The 14,031-nt window shown below is 34.6% G+C and overlaps 1 protein-coding gene across 1 annotated transcript in view; it reads right to left on the bottom strand.

Annotated features, from left to right (window-relative positions):
* LOC127856564 (carboxy-terminal kinesin 2-like) overlaps window positions 1-14,031 on the bottom strand; it is an 89,742-nt gene that overhangs the window by 42,791 nt on the left and 32,920 nt on the right. Inside the window, exon 3 of the mRNA XM_052392863.1 lies at window positions 11,302-11,524. Within this exon, the coding sequence (XP_052248823.1) occupies window positions 11,302-11,524 (223 nt within the window). The remainder of the gene's footprint in view (window positions 1-11,301; window positions 11,525-14,031) is intronic.

The raw sequence follows: 14,031 nt of genomic DNA on the forward strand, positions 1-14,031 counted from the left end.
AGAATGCTTATGCCTAGGATCATGAAACTTCATAGGTACATGTACATTGATCATGACTCACAGATGACCCCTATTGATTTTCAGGTCACTAGGATAAAGGTCAAGGTCACAGCGAAAACAGCCAAGCTAATAACCAAAAACATAATAGTGGTTTTTCTGCCTATTTTGGGAAAAGGAATCTGATCAAATTGGGAATTTTTTATCGATAAAATTGTCCATTTTGGGAATTTTTGCTTCGATAAAACGGCTCAATTTGGGAAAACATTGGGAATTTATCATGCTTAAATAAGTCAGTGGTTTAACAAATAAATTTGTTTTTATTTGTTATTTTGTCTTCTTTATATAAACAGATGCAATATTGGGCATGTTCAACGTTTATTCAAGTACTGCAGTTTTGTTTTTCAGTTACAGTTACACTCTGAGATAAGAACTGTGCAGTCAAAAACTTACAGAAGATATTTTTTACCAAAACAAACACTGGTTAGTCACACAAGTTACAGCATAATTTTTCTCTGCTTTCTGTTTTTGAAAGCATCACAAAGCTCCTCCAATGTTTTGTCATTCAGATCTAGACTCTTTCAATGCAGGTAAGCATCAGATGAGTAAGTTTGATTTGTGTTAATGTGCTGCGTAATGGGGAGCACATCAGGTTCATGGTGCTGAATCCTCGCTCAACCACAGAAGTACTTGTTGGTATGATACACATCAGCTGGACATTAATAATCTAATAATCATAAGTCATAAGACACTTCTTTCTACAAAAAAAAAAAAAAAAAAAAAAATTTTTTGGGGGGGGAAGGGGAAATTGGGATTTTTTTTTTATAATTTCGGTTTGGGATCGGGTCTGTTTGCTTTGGGAACGCCTCCGTTTTCTGGAGGTGCAGACAGTGCTGAAAAAACCCTGCATACTTAAATTCAAAATAAAGCACACAAAACATAAATACAAATTTAAGAACGTAATTCCCGTAAAAAACCTTGCGTCATGAAACCCAATTCTTATGAACACAGGGCATATTTTTTTAACCGGCTATTTTCCGTACAAAAAGTACCTGATAGTTTATATGACGTCCTATGAAAAAAAGAAGGCAGTCTTTCCAGGGATTATCAATCTTTGGGGTATTATTGTAATTATTCGTAGATCCGTCCGATTTCAAGACTACTTTCATTTTCAAGGTATTCAACTCAAAATAACCCGAAAACGGGGTGCATCGCTTTAAACAGCCATAACTTCATCAATTGTGCAGCGATTTTCATGAACTCGGAAGACTAAAAACTGGCAATCCCACAAAACTAAACAACAACTTTTCTTTCGTTTTCTTTGTGATAGTAAAATTTTGATAAATTATATTTCAAAGATAATAACACATACATTAATTTGATTATAATTATAAGTGGTGTAGACCGGGATCAAGCAACTGGGCGACTTGGGCGATTATATCGCCTTGGCTTCCCTTTAATTGCCCGGATCAAAAGCACCGGCGATATCACTTCGCCCTAAAATCTGGCAATTATCATATAGCGCTATCTAAGTGGCTTCTGTTTATTACCCAATACACGCCAAAGTCAATCAACTGACCGAATCGACGAAACTCCGCCCCCTGGCTTAATAAATTACCAATTCAAAATTGATAAGCAACCATTCACAGCGCTCGTCATTTGGGTATTCGGCAGGAATCTCTTGACCAAGCAGTGTGTATTCACTGAAGCGTGTAAGTGTTACAAACGGTGTTTTTACTGCTATTGTCAAGTTTTATGGGGGGGTTATTATCGGATGAACTCTCACCGCGATAAAAAATTATAACGATTATTGATGACTGTCAATACCACGGGCCTGGCAAAAGCATTTAACAAAAACAATTTCTCCACAAAAACACATGAAATCTTGTTTCAACAGGAATTTGTGAGCATTTCTGTTTAATAGTTTCATTATTATAATATTTTGGGAAAGGTAAAATTTGATTAAGAAACCAACAATTTTGGAAATTAAAAGTATACCATTCACTCGTTGTACTATATTTCGGATATGTTAAAAATTCGGACATTTAAAATTAGGGACATTTATGTGTTGGTTTGTTGTTGATAGTTTGTAAAATTATGTTTTATGATATTTCAGGCAGCTAGAATGGATGGTGGCAATTATCTGGGCCTTTCTGTCAAGAAATATGCGTGAAAAACATTCATTTATTTGAGCCTAGAAATCATCCACCACTTACAGAAAACGTTTTAACAACAGAAGCTGTCAAAGCTGATGTATATCATGTCCAAATGACCAAATATAAATGTTTAACAATATGAAGTGAGATGCTTTATTTTCTGATGTTTTCTCTTTCCCTTTCAAATGATGTAAATTGGTGTGATTCTATGTTTTAAATTAAATAGTTAATTTTGAAACATTTATGCAGCATACTGTTACATTGATGTTAACATTATTATATTATTTTGGTTATCTGTGTTGTTTATCAAGATGAAAAAAGTTATTTATATACAAATAAAGCTTATTAAGACTTATGAAGGTATGACTTATGCAGGTACTTATAGTTTTTTTAATGTATTACCATATTTTTTCAAGTGATAATACAGTCAATGACATTAATGTAATGTAGTAAGGTTTCTTTTAATAATCGTCCTAAATAATTGTTCATATTAATAAGGTTGGAATAACAGACAGTTTTCACACTGCGAAAAAGTGGCAACAACTTTTTTGGGGCCAGTGAAACCCCTAGGTCATGGTTCACAATGGTCCATTGGTGATCGCAAAAGATCCACTTCTCCCTAAAACTGCCTCACTTTTCACTTTCCAGAGCTGAGGGAGAAGTGACTTCTCCCAAAAATTGGAGTCTAGCTTGATCCCTGGTAGATAGTGTTATTGTTCATAAGCGAACGAAAGTGTAAGAGGTGCATTTGATCAATTATAAAACAAAGCCCTAAAAGCGGAATACATTACAATTTGTAAATATTGTAGTTATTTTATTTTCCATTGATTGAACTATCGTTTCGTTTACATCCAATGACATTATCATAAAGTTTAGCATACATATGAAAAATAAGAACTGCATATTAAGCAAATTAAACTGTCTTTGTGTGCACTCTCTTTACTGGCGATAATTAAGGAGTGATAACAATCTAGCATTTTATGATAAATAAATCTATATATTAATTTATTTTACCCAAGTATTTTTTACCCTTTTGTTGTTTGCTTGTTTTCATGATGTTGTTTCGTACACTACAGTAACGTACAATCATAACACGTAATAGCCAAGTTTACATTTTTATGGTACTCGTTAAATACGTTAATTGTGTAGCAGTGAGATTGCACAATATTTGTAATTTATAGTTATAAAACACTGTATTATTATGATTTAACTGGCTAATATATACACTAGTTCCTGCTAATCCATTTCGGACAAATATCTTCATTTTTTAAATATGTTAACATATTTTATTAAAGCAACTGTTTTTTGTTTTGGCTTTACAATTTTGCTAAGATGATCGCTCAATATGCCAAGAGATGACATGGAGTTATCATAAATGTTGTTTTATGACCAGACACTTGTATGCCATATGTGGTTTATGCAGGGACCCAAATAGGTCCCTGGATTTATGACACCATGTGTTCTTTGTAATTGTTTGGACAGTATCCGATCATAACGAGATAATCGGAATATGATAAACAAAGGTGCAATAAAACACCGGGTTAAAAACGCTGAAACAAAGAGTGTCAAAATTGGTGTGAATAATTAAATAAAAACAATTACATTTATCAAGAAAATTCATTTAATGTGTAACAAGGTAAGTTTTTACAGGCATAAATATTCAAATAAGTTACTATATGATGCGTACATAAAGTCGTTCTATTTGCTTTTGTTTACATCCTTATTTGTGTTCAATAAATTTGATTTATTCTGAAAGAATTTCAATATCTGAGAATGTTTAATCTGAAAAAAGATCTCGAAGATGTGCCAAAAAGAGATTTTTATGGTAACCACATATACCGAGCTTGTACATGTATATTGTGTTCCACTCCCGAGTTCGTTTATAGTAAAAAACTAATAATAACAACAATATAATCGTTCCAAAAATGCATTTCCTTGCACACTTATGTTTTATTCAGACACAATTAGTAAATTTATATTTGATAAAGTGCATGATTATCAATAAAAACAATGATTATTTCAACCTTCTCTATATGCGCTTATATGAATTTCACCTCTTTTTGCCAACTAGTGGACGGAGTCTAATATTTGCACGTACGCGTGACGTCACTCGTCAACTGGTCTATTCAACTCAAAATGACCGGAAAACGGGGTGTATCACTTTAAACAGCAATAACTTCATCAATTGTGCAATGATTTTCACAAACTTGGTCTTATTCAGCGCAAAAATGAATGAACTTTGATCAGAAATTCAGTAATTGATTGTGTTATGTACAGGTACCTTTTTGAATTCCATTTGTATAAAAAATATAGTTAACTTTGTAGATTTTTATTATATTATATATATGTTATTCCCTAAATTACCCACTGGAGTTAAAAAACCGGGGATAAAACCCCCAATTAAGCTCAAAAGTAGGGGGTGAAAATGTTAGCTAAAACTCTATTGAATTTGCAAAAAACCATATTGTTGTCAAAAACAGGGGGTGAATTACCCAATATACCCAAAAGTTATCTATAACCATGTAATTGTCTAAATAATAAACTTGTTTTTAAGTGGTAAATTGAGATTAAGAGAATTGAAAATATGAAGGATCATATGGATCATCACGACTGTTTTCAATTGAACTTATAGCAGAACTCTAGATTAGGTAAGCATTGAAGGGGTCTTAAAGTGGGTAATACACCTCATAAAATCCTTTGTCATTGGTGCTCATTAGAATCACATCATGAAGACGATACTAATGCGTTACTACACAATTTAAAAGAGATTTGAAAACTCCCTTTATATTGAGCTTTACACTTCCCTTTCCCTTTAATTATCATTTTCCAAAGGGATAAGAACATGTTTTGGTGATTTGTTTTTAATTCACGTCAGTACATACATTTTTATTTAAATGCCTGCTTACTATAGCAGTATTCCACAGCGAATTCTGCATTTCTGATTCACTAAATAAAGTGTGTTTTATCTGGTAAAGTGTTGAGTTTATCTGGAATCGAAGTGCCATTGTCTTTGAGATGATCGGTAAATGAAGTGTCCATGAAAATTTGGCATCCGACACTTTAAACATTTGAATTTCCTCAAATACGTTATTCAACTAAAATTTAACATGTTGTAACATTAATGGACATATTGATCTTTTATTTCGATTAGTTGGCAAGTTCTTGATTTATTTCCAAGTATGTTTATTGTGTTGAAATACGTACTGATCATCGAATTCATGACGATAATCAGTGAAATTTTATCTCTTTTTTTTTATAATCCACTGTTTTTTTCACGACTTTCTTGCTCAGCAATACAAAGTACTATACCATTAATCGGACCAAACAATTTTACGTGTCTGAAAACCAAATGTACAAAACATAAATGCAAAAAAGCTTAAGAACTCAACTCTTGCGCGTGGCTTTTGTTGTAATCTGGTATCGAAGTGCCATCTGTTATCAAAGTATCCGCATACCCGGCGTGATAGTCCTGCTTCTCTAATATCTAGATTATATACAGTAAAACCTCCCATTTCTACTCTTTAAAAGTCCATGTTCAGCAATATTCTCTCATATGCAGCCAGCTGCAAGTCTTCTGTCCAAACAACAAAATTGACATGTGTATTGCTTGTGATAAAAAGACCAATTAATTGCACCTTAGACCTAGTGTCAAAAACTTGGAATAGCGGATTAATGATGCGTGAAATTAGTGAAGATGGTCGAAAATTTTGCAAACTGTGTTTATTGGCTAGGGAACTGTTCGATTGTGATGTACAAAATGTAGGGGAGTTAGTTAACATTGACTATGAGTTTTCAACCTGCGACTCTGACATGACTGAATGGGATAAGCCGGCAACTGAACTTTTAAATCAGGGTTATGACAACAGTGAAGACAAACTAGCGCAGTGTGTCAGTGTTAGTAGACCAGTGTCTTTGGATGATCCTTGTGAGTCCTGTCACAAAATGAAGTAGTTTGCATTTCAAAATGGAAGTGAGGGCATGCTCAAGTTTGCTATGGATTCTGATGACATTTTAGTGGAGATGCGTTTACAATAACAACAAAACAAATGTCTATAAAATATTTCTTTGTTTAGAAAATGTCCTGAAAAAAAAAGAAGAAATGCTTGCTAAAAGCTTTATCTCTTTCTTTTCAAAATAATTTTTACATGCCCTCAGTCTTCGAATTAGCCTATAAACCCGAGTCGATTCTTGGGCCGGTCGGTCAATCTTAAATGCTTATAAAATAGCCCGACCATTCGATTAAATATTTGAGCGTCATGTAAATAACATGATTTATACGCGTTTTTAAGAGGCACGATTAGATTCACTATTAAAATGCCTAAAATGACGTTATTAAAGAATTGCATGAACACAAGCGGCCGCCATTTTTCTAAACTGTCATGTAAACATCCAGGTATGTTGCTATTTAAAGTAATGATGCAATTGACGCCCAATCGAGATGGGGTTATTTAAACTGAACACGCGTAGATCACGTTCCGGGATGTTCGCGCATCGGGCACTTCGTAATGTTTTAAAATAATGACCAATCTAGAAGCGTATTTAATTTTAGAAGCGTTTTCCGAAAATGTATTTATAATTCATGAAAAATGAACGAAGTAATTTTTCAATAAAAATAAGAGTCTGTAAGGGAAATTGTACGCACTGGGTTAAAAACAAATTGATCCTTCTTACAGTTAGATTTCCATGTGTTTTAATCAATTATTCTTGCGTATAAGAAGACATTTTTACAACTAATTATTAATCATGGTAGTACAGGGGTCTCGCGAGTGGGCGAAATGGGCGATTTCTTCGCCAAATTAATCTTCACTTCGCACATTAATTTCATGAAGGCGAAGTGACTTCTCCTACTTTAAATGATTTACTTTGTGCCAAACATTGGCCAATTAAAATTAAAATCAATTTGATGTAGAGAATTGGACACAGGAGGATTCTCAGCCATTAGTGCCCCATGTACAGGTCATGCAAAGTTGAACATTCAAAAGAACAGTCAGGAGCTATTACACTTCTTGAAATTGTTAATAAATGATGCCTTGATTAATTGCGTTCTGCTGGCTACCAATAACTATGATTAAGCTATGTTAAATAGCCCGTTAAAACAATACTAAGGAATGATCAAATGGGAAGATAGCACTGGCAATAAATATGGGGCTCATATACAGGTCAGATTTGGAATCTCTGCTGTAAAATGAGATTTTAAATGAATTTTTTATTTAAAACAAATATTTGTAACAAAATATGAATTTGATTTAATGTTGAATTGCTTAAAATTAACAAGGAAGTAAAAAGATTCTGAACAGTACTGGCTTGTTACAATTTAAGTTTATTTGATACACCTGTTAAGGAAAAAAAAGTAATTAAAAGTACAATCATAATCAACAATCATTGAGAAATAAGGAAAATGTTGGTTTTATACACTTAAAATGTCTTATTGTATAAAACAATAGAAGAGTTGATTGAAAGCTGAACAGAAGCCACTAAGTTGCTGCAAAGTATACGTAAAACTAAGATCTATGACCAAAATGTACCATTTCTCCCAAATATGTTACCAATTCTCCCTATTTTGGCTTTAGGGAGAAGTGACTTCTCCTTAAATTTTGAGCCTAGCTAGACCCCTGTAGTACTTTCGTTTATTCTGTAATCTCGTTCTGCTACTTGACCTACTTTGCTACTATAATCTGTTTACGAATATACAATACTTTTCACGGTTGACACAAGCTTATCAAAACATCGGGAGTAAATTAAAGAAGCAGACATTGTCACTTGGTAGATTGGGCAATTAACACACCCATTGGCCTTTTGTTCTGAAGCCACATGCCGACAATTCAGAAAATCACCGGCGATTGTCCTAGTAATTATACGATAATAATCTGTTATTTTAATAGGCTGATGTATTTTTGAAGTTCTTCGGATATTTTTTAAACATGATAATAATTCAATTTGCTTTAAAATAAAACCAAACACCGGTCAAACTGATTAATGGAATCATTTAATGAGAACATGTTTAACAAGGCTATTGTCAAGCAATATGGTCCCCTACCGGCTCCACCATTGTCAGAAATTCCACCATTTTCAGATTTTTTTTTTGTTTTTTGGTTGCCATAGCAACCACAATTTTTGACGTAGGAACAAAATAAAATGACATGCACAATGTCCATATTGCCATCTATCTATGTTGCAAGTTTCATGAAAAAATATTTAAAAATTTTAATGTTATCACAGGATCCAGAAAACCACCATTTTCAGCAGTATTTCTAGTTTATTTGTTGCCATAGCAACCAGAATTTTTAATGTAGGAACAAAATGAAATGATGTGCATAATGTCCACCTTGCCATCTATCCATGTTTCAAGTTTCATGAAAAAATATTTAGAACTTTTAAAGTTATCGCAGGATCCAGAAAAATGTGACAGACTGACAGACAGACTCACGGACACACAGAGCGCAAACCGTAAGTCCCCTCCGGTGAAACCGGTAGGGGACAATAATAAAGTTACAATAAACAGCATAATTATCTGGTGCATTTTGTATAATATGCATTTCAAAAGGAAACAGAATACCCTTTATTACTGTAATCACATGCATCTGTTTTTACTAATGGAAGTAGATTTTCTGATTGATAATAACTATTTTGGTGTTCCTGGCCAAAAAAGTCATAAAATTTAAATTATATTGACCTCTTCGGGCTATTGAACATGTCTTCGGGCTATTCAAAATTTCATCTGATTAGCCGAAGGGCTATTTGGCTAAAATATTTAGCATGAAGACTGTGCCCTTAATGAGAAAACAACTTGAGAAAGGGAGAGCATTGTGTGAGCATTTCCCTTATCCAAATTGATGTATCTTATTGAAACAAACATGTAAGCAACTTTGAAAGAGAAGAAAATGTTGTCATCTTTTATTACTTTTTATTCCCACGCTTTATGAAAAGCTTGGGGATATTGTGGTTATCTCCGCTGTCTGTCCGTCTGTCCTGGCCACTATCTCCTCCTACACTAAAAGCACTAGAACCTTGAAACGTACACACATGGTAGCTATGAGTGCACTATTTGTAATTTTGATCTGACCCCTGGGTCAAAAATTATGGTGGTTGGGATGGGGCCGGGTCAGAGATTTTCACTCATTTTTTATGTTATTTTGCATGAACTTCTTCATTTCTACACCGAGTTACTTCAAACTGATACTGAACATCTCTTATGACAATACGTTTGATCTAGAGCTGCAACAATACGCCAAAAAGCGTATTGCAATATATTGTCAGTTCAAAAACCCGTATTGCAATATATCGCAATATATTGCAAACTTGTACCAAAATTATAACTCGCCAATTACCCGATAATCCCCTATATTCCAGTTTTAAAGCAAATTCTGGTCAATATTTATTATAAACGTGCCCGAGAATAATACGAAACACAAACATTTGCCAATTATTCTTAAGTATCAAATACATTTTGGCATTTGTTACCCTCGGGTATTTAAAGATGTGATGAAATAACATCCAATCAGGCCTTTTTTTTTCCACTGAACACGCATAAATCGCCTGACATGATGTTCCCGTTTATATACAGCACAAAATACACCCACACTTTCCATGCGATGTTCTGCATGTCTGCATAATTTTCCAGCGCTTTTTATTGAGACAAAGGATAAAACACTTTTTTATTGTCGCGTTAGCATTACAATTCGGAAGCCTGTTTCCGAAATTCTGATTACAAATTTAATTATGCTCATTTCAGAATCAAACGAAACATTAACACTTGTGCGTTAATAATTCAACAATAATTCGTTCAAAAGCATCACACGAATGCTCCCATGTAACAACGCCACTCCATATAATAGACTTTTTAGAATGCTATTTTTACGTAATTTATTTTTACTAAATACCGCTTTGTTTTGTATACCTTGATATCATTATTTAAGATGGCTTTTCTGGACGAAATGTAGTTGAAATTTTGTTAAATGTTCGTACCGGTATGATGAAAATCGTATCGCAATACAATATGCGGATTGCGTATTGCGATATATACCGGTATATTGTTGCAGCACTAGTTTGATCTTAACTATGCATGGCCCCAATACCAACCCTGGGGCGCCCCGCCAACATAGACTACATCCACCCAAAATTGCCTTGTACTATAATTTCTTCATTTCTACACCGAATCACTTCAAATTGATACTGAACTTTTCTTATGACAATACGGTCAATCTCAACTATGCATGGCCCCATTACCAACCCTGGGGCGCCCCGCCCACATAGGCCACACCCACCCAAAATTGCCTTGTACTATAATTTCTTAATTTCTACACCGATTCACTTCTAATTGATACTGAACATCATTTATGAGTATACGGTCAATTTCAACTATGCATGGCCCCATTACCAACCCTGGGGCGCCCCGCCCACATAGGCCACACCCACCCAAAATTGCCTTTTACTATAACTTCTTCATTTCTACACCGATTCACTTGTAATTGATACTGAACTTCTCTTATGACAATACGGTCAATCTCAACTATGCATGGCCCCATTACGAACCCTGGGGCGCCCCTTGGTCAAACATGCGGCGTGGGGATACGCGTCGGCCTCTGCAGCGCCATTTCTAGTTTAAATATTAATTTATCCTTTTTTAAGCCCTTAATATTTCTAACTTTTTTGTTTAAATTCATATGCACAGTATATACATTTGTCATACATGTGCTAAACATTAAATGTGCTACTTTATATTGGAATTTAGAATAAAACAGTATTGGATACCTTTTAATTTTGCTCAGCTGACCCTCAATTTCCTTAAATTGTGCTGATGTATCAGGTTAAGTTATATTTAAAGGTTATTTTATTTTATTTTTTTTTGTTCAATTGGGAAAAAAAACAACCAGATTTGCATTGGGAATGGGGCCGATATTCAGACCCGTGGCAGAGGTCGGAAAAGGTCTGGTACCCTATCTGCATAGTGTAATGTTAGCAAATCAATGTGAATGAGCAGAGAGGACATCAGTTAAAGATTTAAAAAACTTTTTAGGAAGAAAAGATCCTTTTTTAATTAACTTTTGATTCTGATGCTGGAAAAAGTAAACAAGGCATCTATAGCCCTGTCCAAAAATCACATATCTTGTTACAGTTTATAAAAAAGAAAATGTGCAAAATAATGTACCAGGTTTTTGCGGTTTGACAGCAGGAGGCTTGATAGAAGAAGTCTTGGTAATAGCACCACTTCGGATATTTGAGCCACTTCTGCTTGTACCCAACTTCAAACTTCCAGTGGTAGTGTTTAAACTGCTAGAACTAAGGGATGGTTTCAACTTCTGTGGCCTTGGAACAGATGCCGGTGGTTTATTTTCACCCCCAGAAAACCTCTGTCGCTTTGAAGAAGGGGCCTTTAATGTATAAAATGATTGAATTTAACACTGAAAAGCAATAAAGATATATTGAATATCCTTAATTCATAAGGTAATAAACTTTTATCTTCATGGCGATTTCTCCAAATGGTGTTTTGAATTGCACACGTTTTTTTTTAAGGTAAGACTATCTATAAATTAATATACTTAATGCAAGTAGATAACAAAGAGAACCGCCTTGCGGATGCAGACCGCTCATCTATTTTTCTTTTTAAAGGTGTAGGGACCTATCTCAATTTCAATTACAAGTAAGGAAGGGGTGGAGTGGAGAGGGATGTATAGTGTGGGAGGGGTGTCAATTATTACATTATCTTCCAAAAATGCTAAAAAAATGCAAACAAAAATTATTATTTTTTTTGGGGGGGGGGGGGGGGGGGGATTCTTGTGCGGGATGGTTGGATGGTATTTCAAAACTAAATTAATAAAAATAAATATTTGTGTTTTTTAACCATGTTTCAAAAACAAAAACAAGAGATGTGTTTGTCAGAAACACAATGCCCCCTATTGCGCCGCTGTGATTTTTATTTTATTTTTAACTTTGACCTAGAAGGATGACCTTGACCTTGAACTTCCACTAGTCAAAATGTGCAGCTTTATGAGAACGCCGCTTTGAAATTATTATTTTTTGACCTTTGACCTTTAAGGATGACCTTGACCTCAGGTTTTTTTCCCAACTTTTTGGGAAGATAGCCCATGGCTTTGGAATTGGGAATTTTATCTGCATTTTCATGAAATTGGGAAAATAAATTCATTAGCCTTTTTTCCACATGAAAAGTCCACTGATTCATTCAAATTAAAAGAACAAAATCATATAATACTTTGTTAGATGTAATTGAATTGAAATGAGATAAAATACCATTAGACTTCTTTTTTTTTGGGGGGGGGGGGGGGGGGATTTTTTGCCACTTTTGGGGAAAAAAGTATACTTTTTGGGATTGGGAACATAGCCGAATTCCGGCTTTAAAATCGGGCCAAAAAAAACCTGGACCTTGAAGGATGACCTAAAACTTCCACCTCTCAAAATGTGCAGCTTCATGATAACGCCGCTTTGAAATTATTTTTTTTACCTTCGACCTTGAAGGGTGACCTTGACCTTGAAGGATGACCTTGAACTTGAACTTCCACCACTCAAAATGTGCAGCTTCATGAGCACGCAGCTTTAATTTAAATATTTTTTTTTTACCTTTGACCTTGAAGGAAGACCTTGACCTTGAAGGATGACCTTGACCTTGAACTTCCACCACTCAAAATGTGCAGTTTCATGAAAACGCCTCTTTGAATTTTTTTTACCTTGAAGGATGACCTTGACCTTGAACATCCACCACTCAAAATGTGCAGCTTCATGAGATACACATGCATGCCAAATATCAAGTTGCTTTCTTCAAAATTAAAAAAGTTATGGCCAATATTAAAGTTTTCGGACTGACAGACGCCATATATTTGACATTTGACCTTAAAGGATGACCTTGACATTCACCTTTCACCACTCAAAATGTTCAGCTTCATGAGATACACATGCATGCCAAATATCAAGTTGCTATCTTCAATATTGAAATAGTTATGGCCAATGTTAAAGTTTTCAGACGGACAGATGCCATAAATTTGACATTTGACCTTGAAGGATGACCTTGACCTTTCACCACTCAAAATGTGCAGCTCCATGAGATACACATGTATGCCAAATATCAAGGTGCTATCTTCAATAGTGAAAAAGTTATGGCCAATGTTAAAGTTTTTTCGGACAGACGGACAGACTGACTGCAGTGATTTTTTTGGCTCAAAATTACCGCCAATTTTTGGCTGCTTCCCAATCGCAAAATTCCACCTCTTTTCTAAAAAATCTGACCAAAATTTCCCCCAAAAAAGCCAAATTAAAAAAAAAACCACAAAAATTTATGAAAGAAGTCTCTTATGACTTAATTATGATTTCTTAACTCTAGATCTCAACTTTATTTTTTAAACATCCTACAAGATATATAACTTTAAATTAGTCCTTTTTGTCGATAAACAATTTCAAAATTTGACACTTTTATTGATTAAATAAAATCCCAATTTAACCAGACTCCTTTTCTCAAAATGACTAGAAACCCCCCGGAACATGCACTTAAAAACAATATAAATTCTGTTACTTATAATCATATTTATATATTTGCTTAATTTTTCCAATTTTCATGGTTTATCGCGCTATTTTTCCCAATTTCACTGTTTATCGCGCTAATTTTCCTAATTAAAATGGCGCAGGCTGTAACAAATAAAAGCAAAAAATCACTGGACTGACATACTGACAGACAGTTCAACTGCTATACGCCACCCTACCGGGGACATAAACTTTTTTGGGGGTGAGGGGGGGGGGGGGGGGGGGGGTATAGTGTGAGGGTGTGGTGGTCATTTATAAGAAAAAATAGGGGGGGGGGGAATTTTGGGGAGGGGGCGTGGGGGATGGTCTGGGTGGAGTCTATTGTGGTATATCAGGTAATAGTTGTTTT

This window comes from Dreissena polymorpha, chromosome 1, assembly GCF_020536995.1.
Source record: "Dreissena polymorpha isolate Duluth1 chromosome 1, UMN_Dpol_1.0, whole genome shotgun sequence".
NCBI lineage: Eukaryota > Metazoa > Mollusca > Bivalvia > Myida > Dreissenidae > Dreissena > Dreissena polymorpha.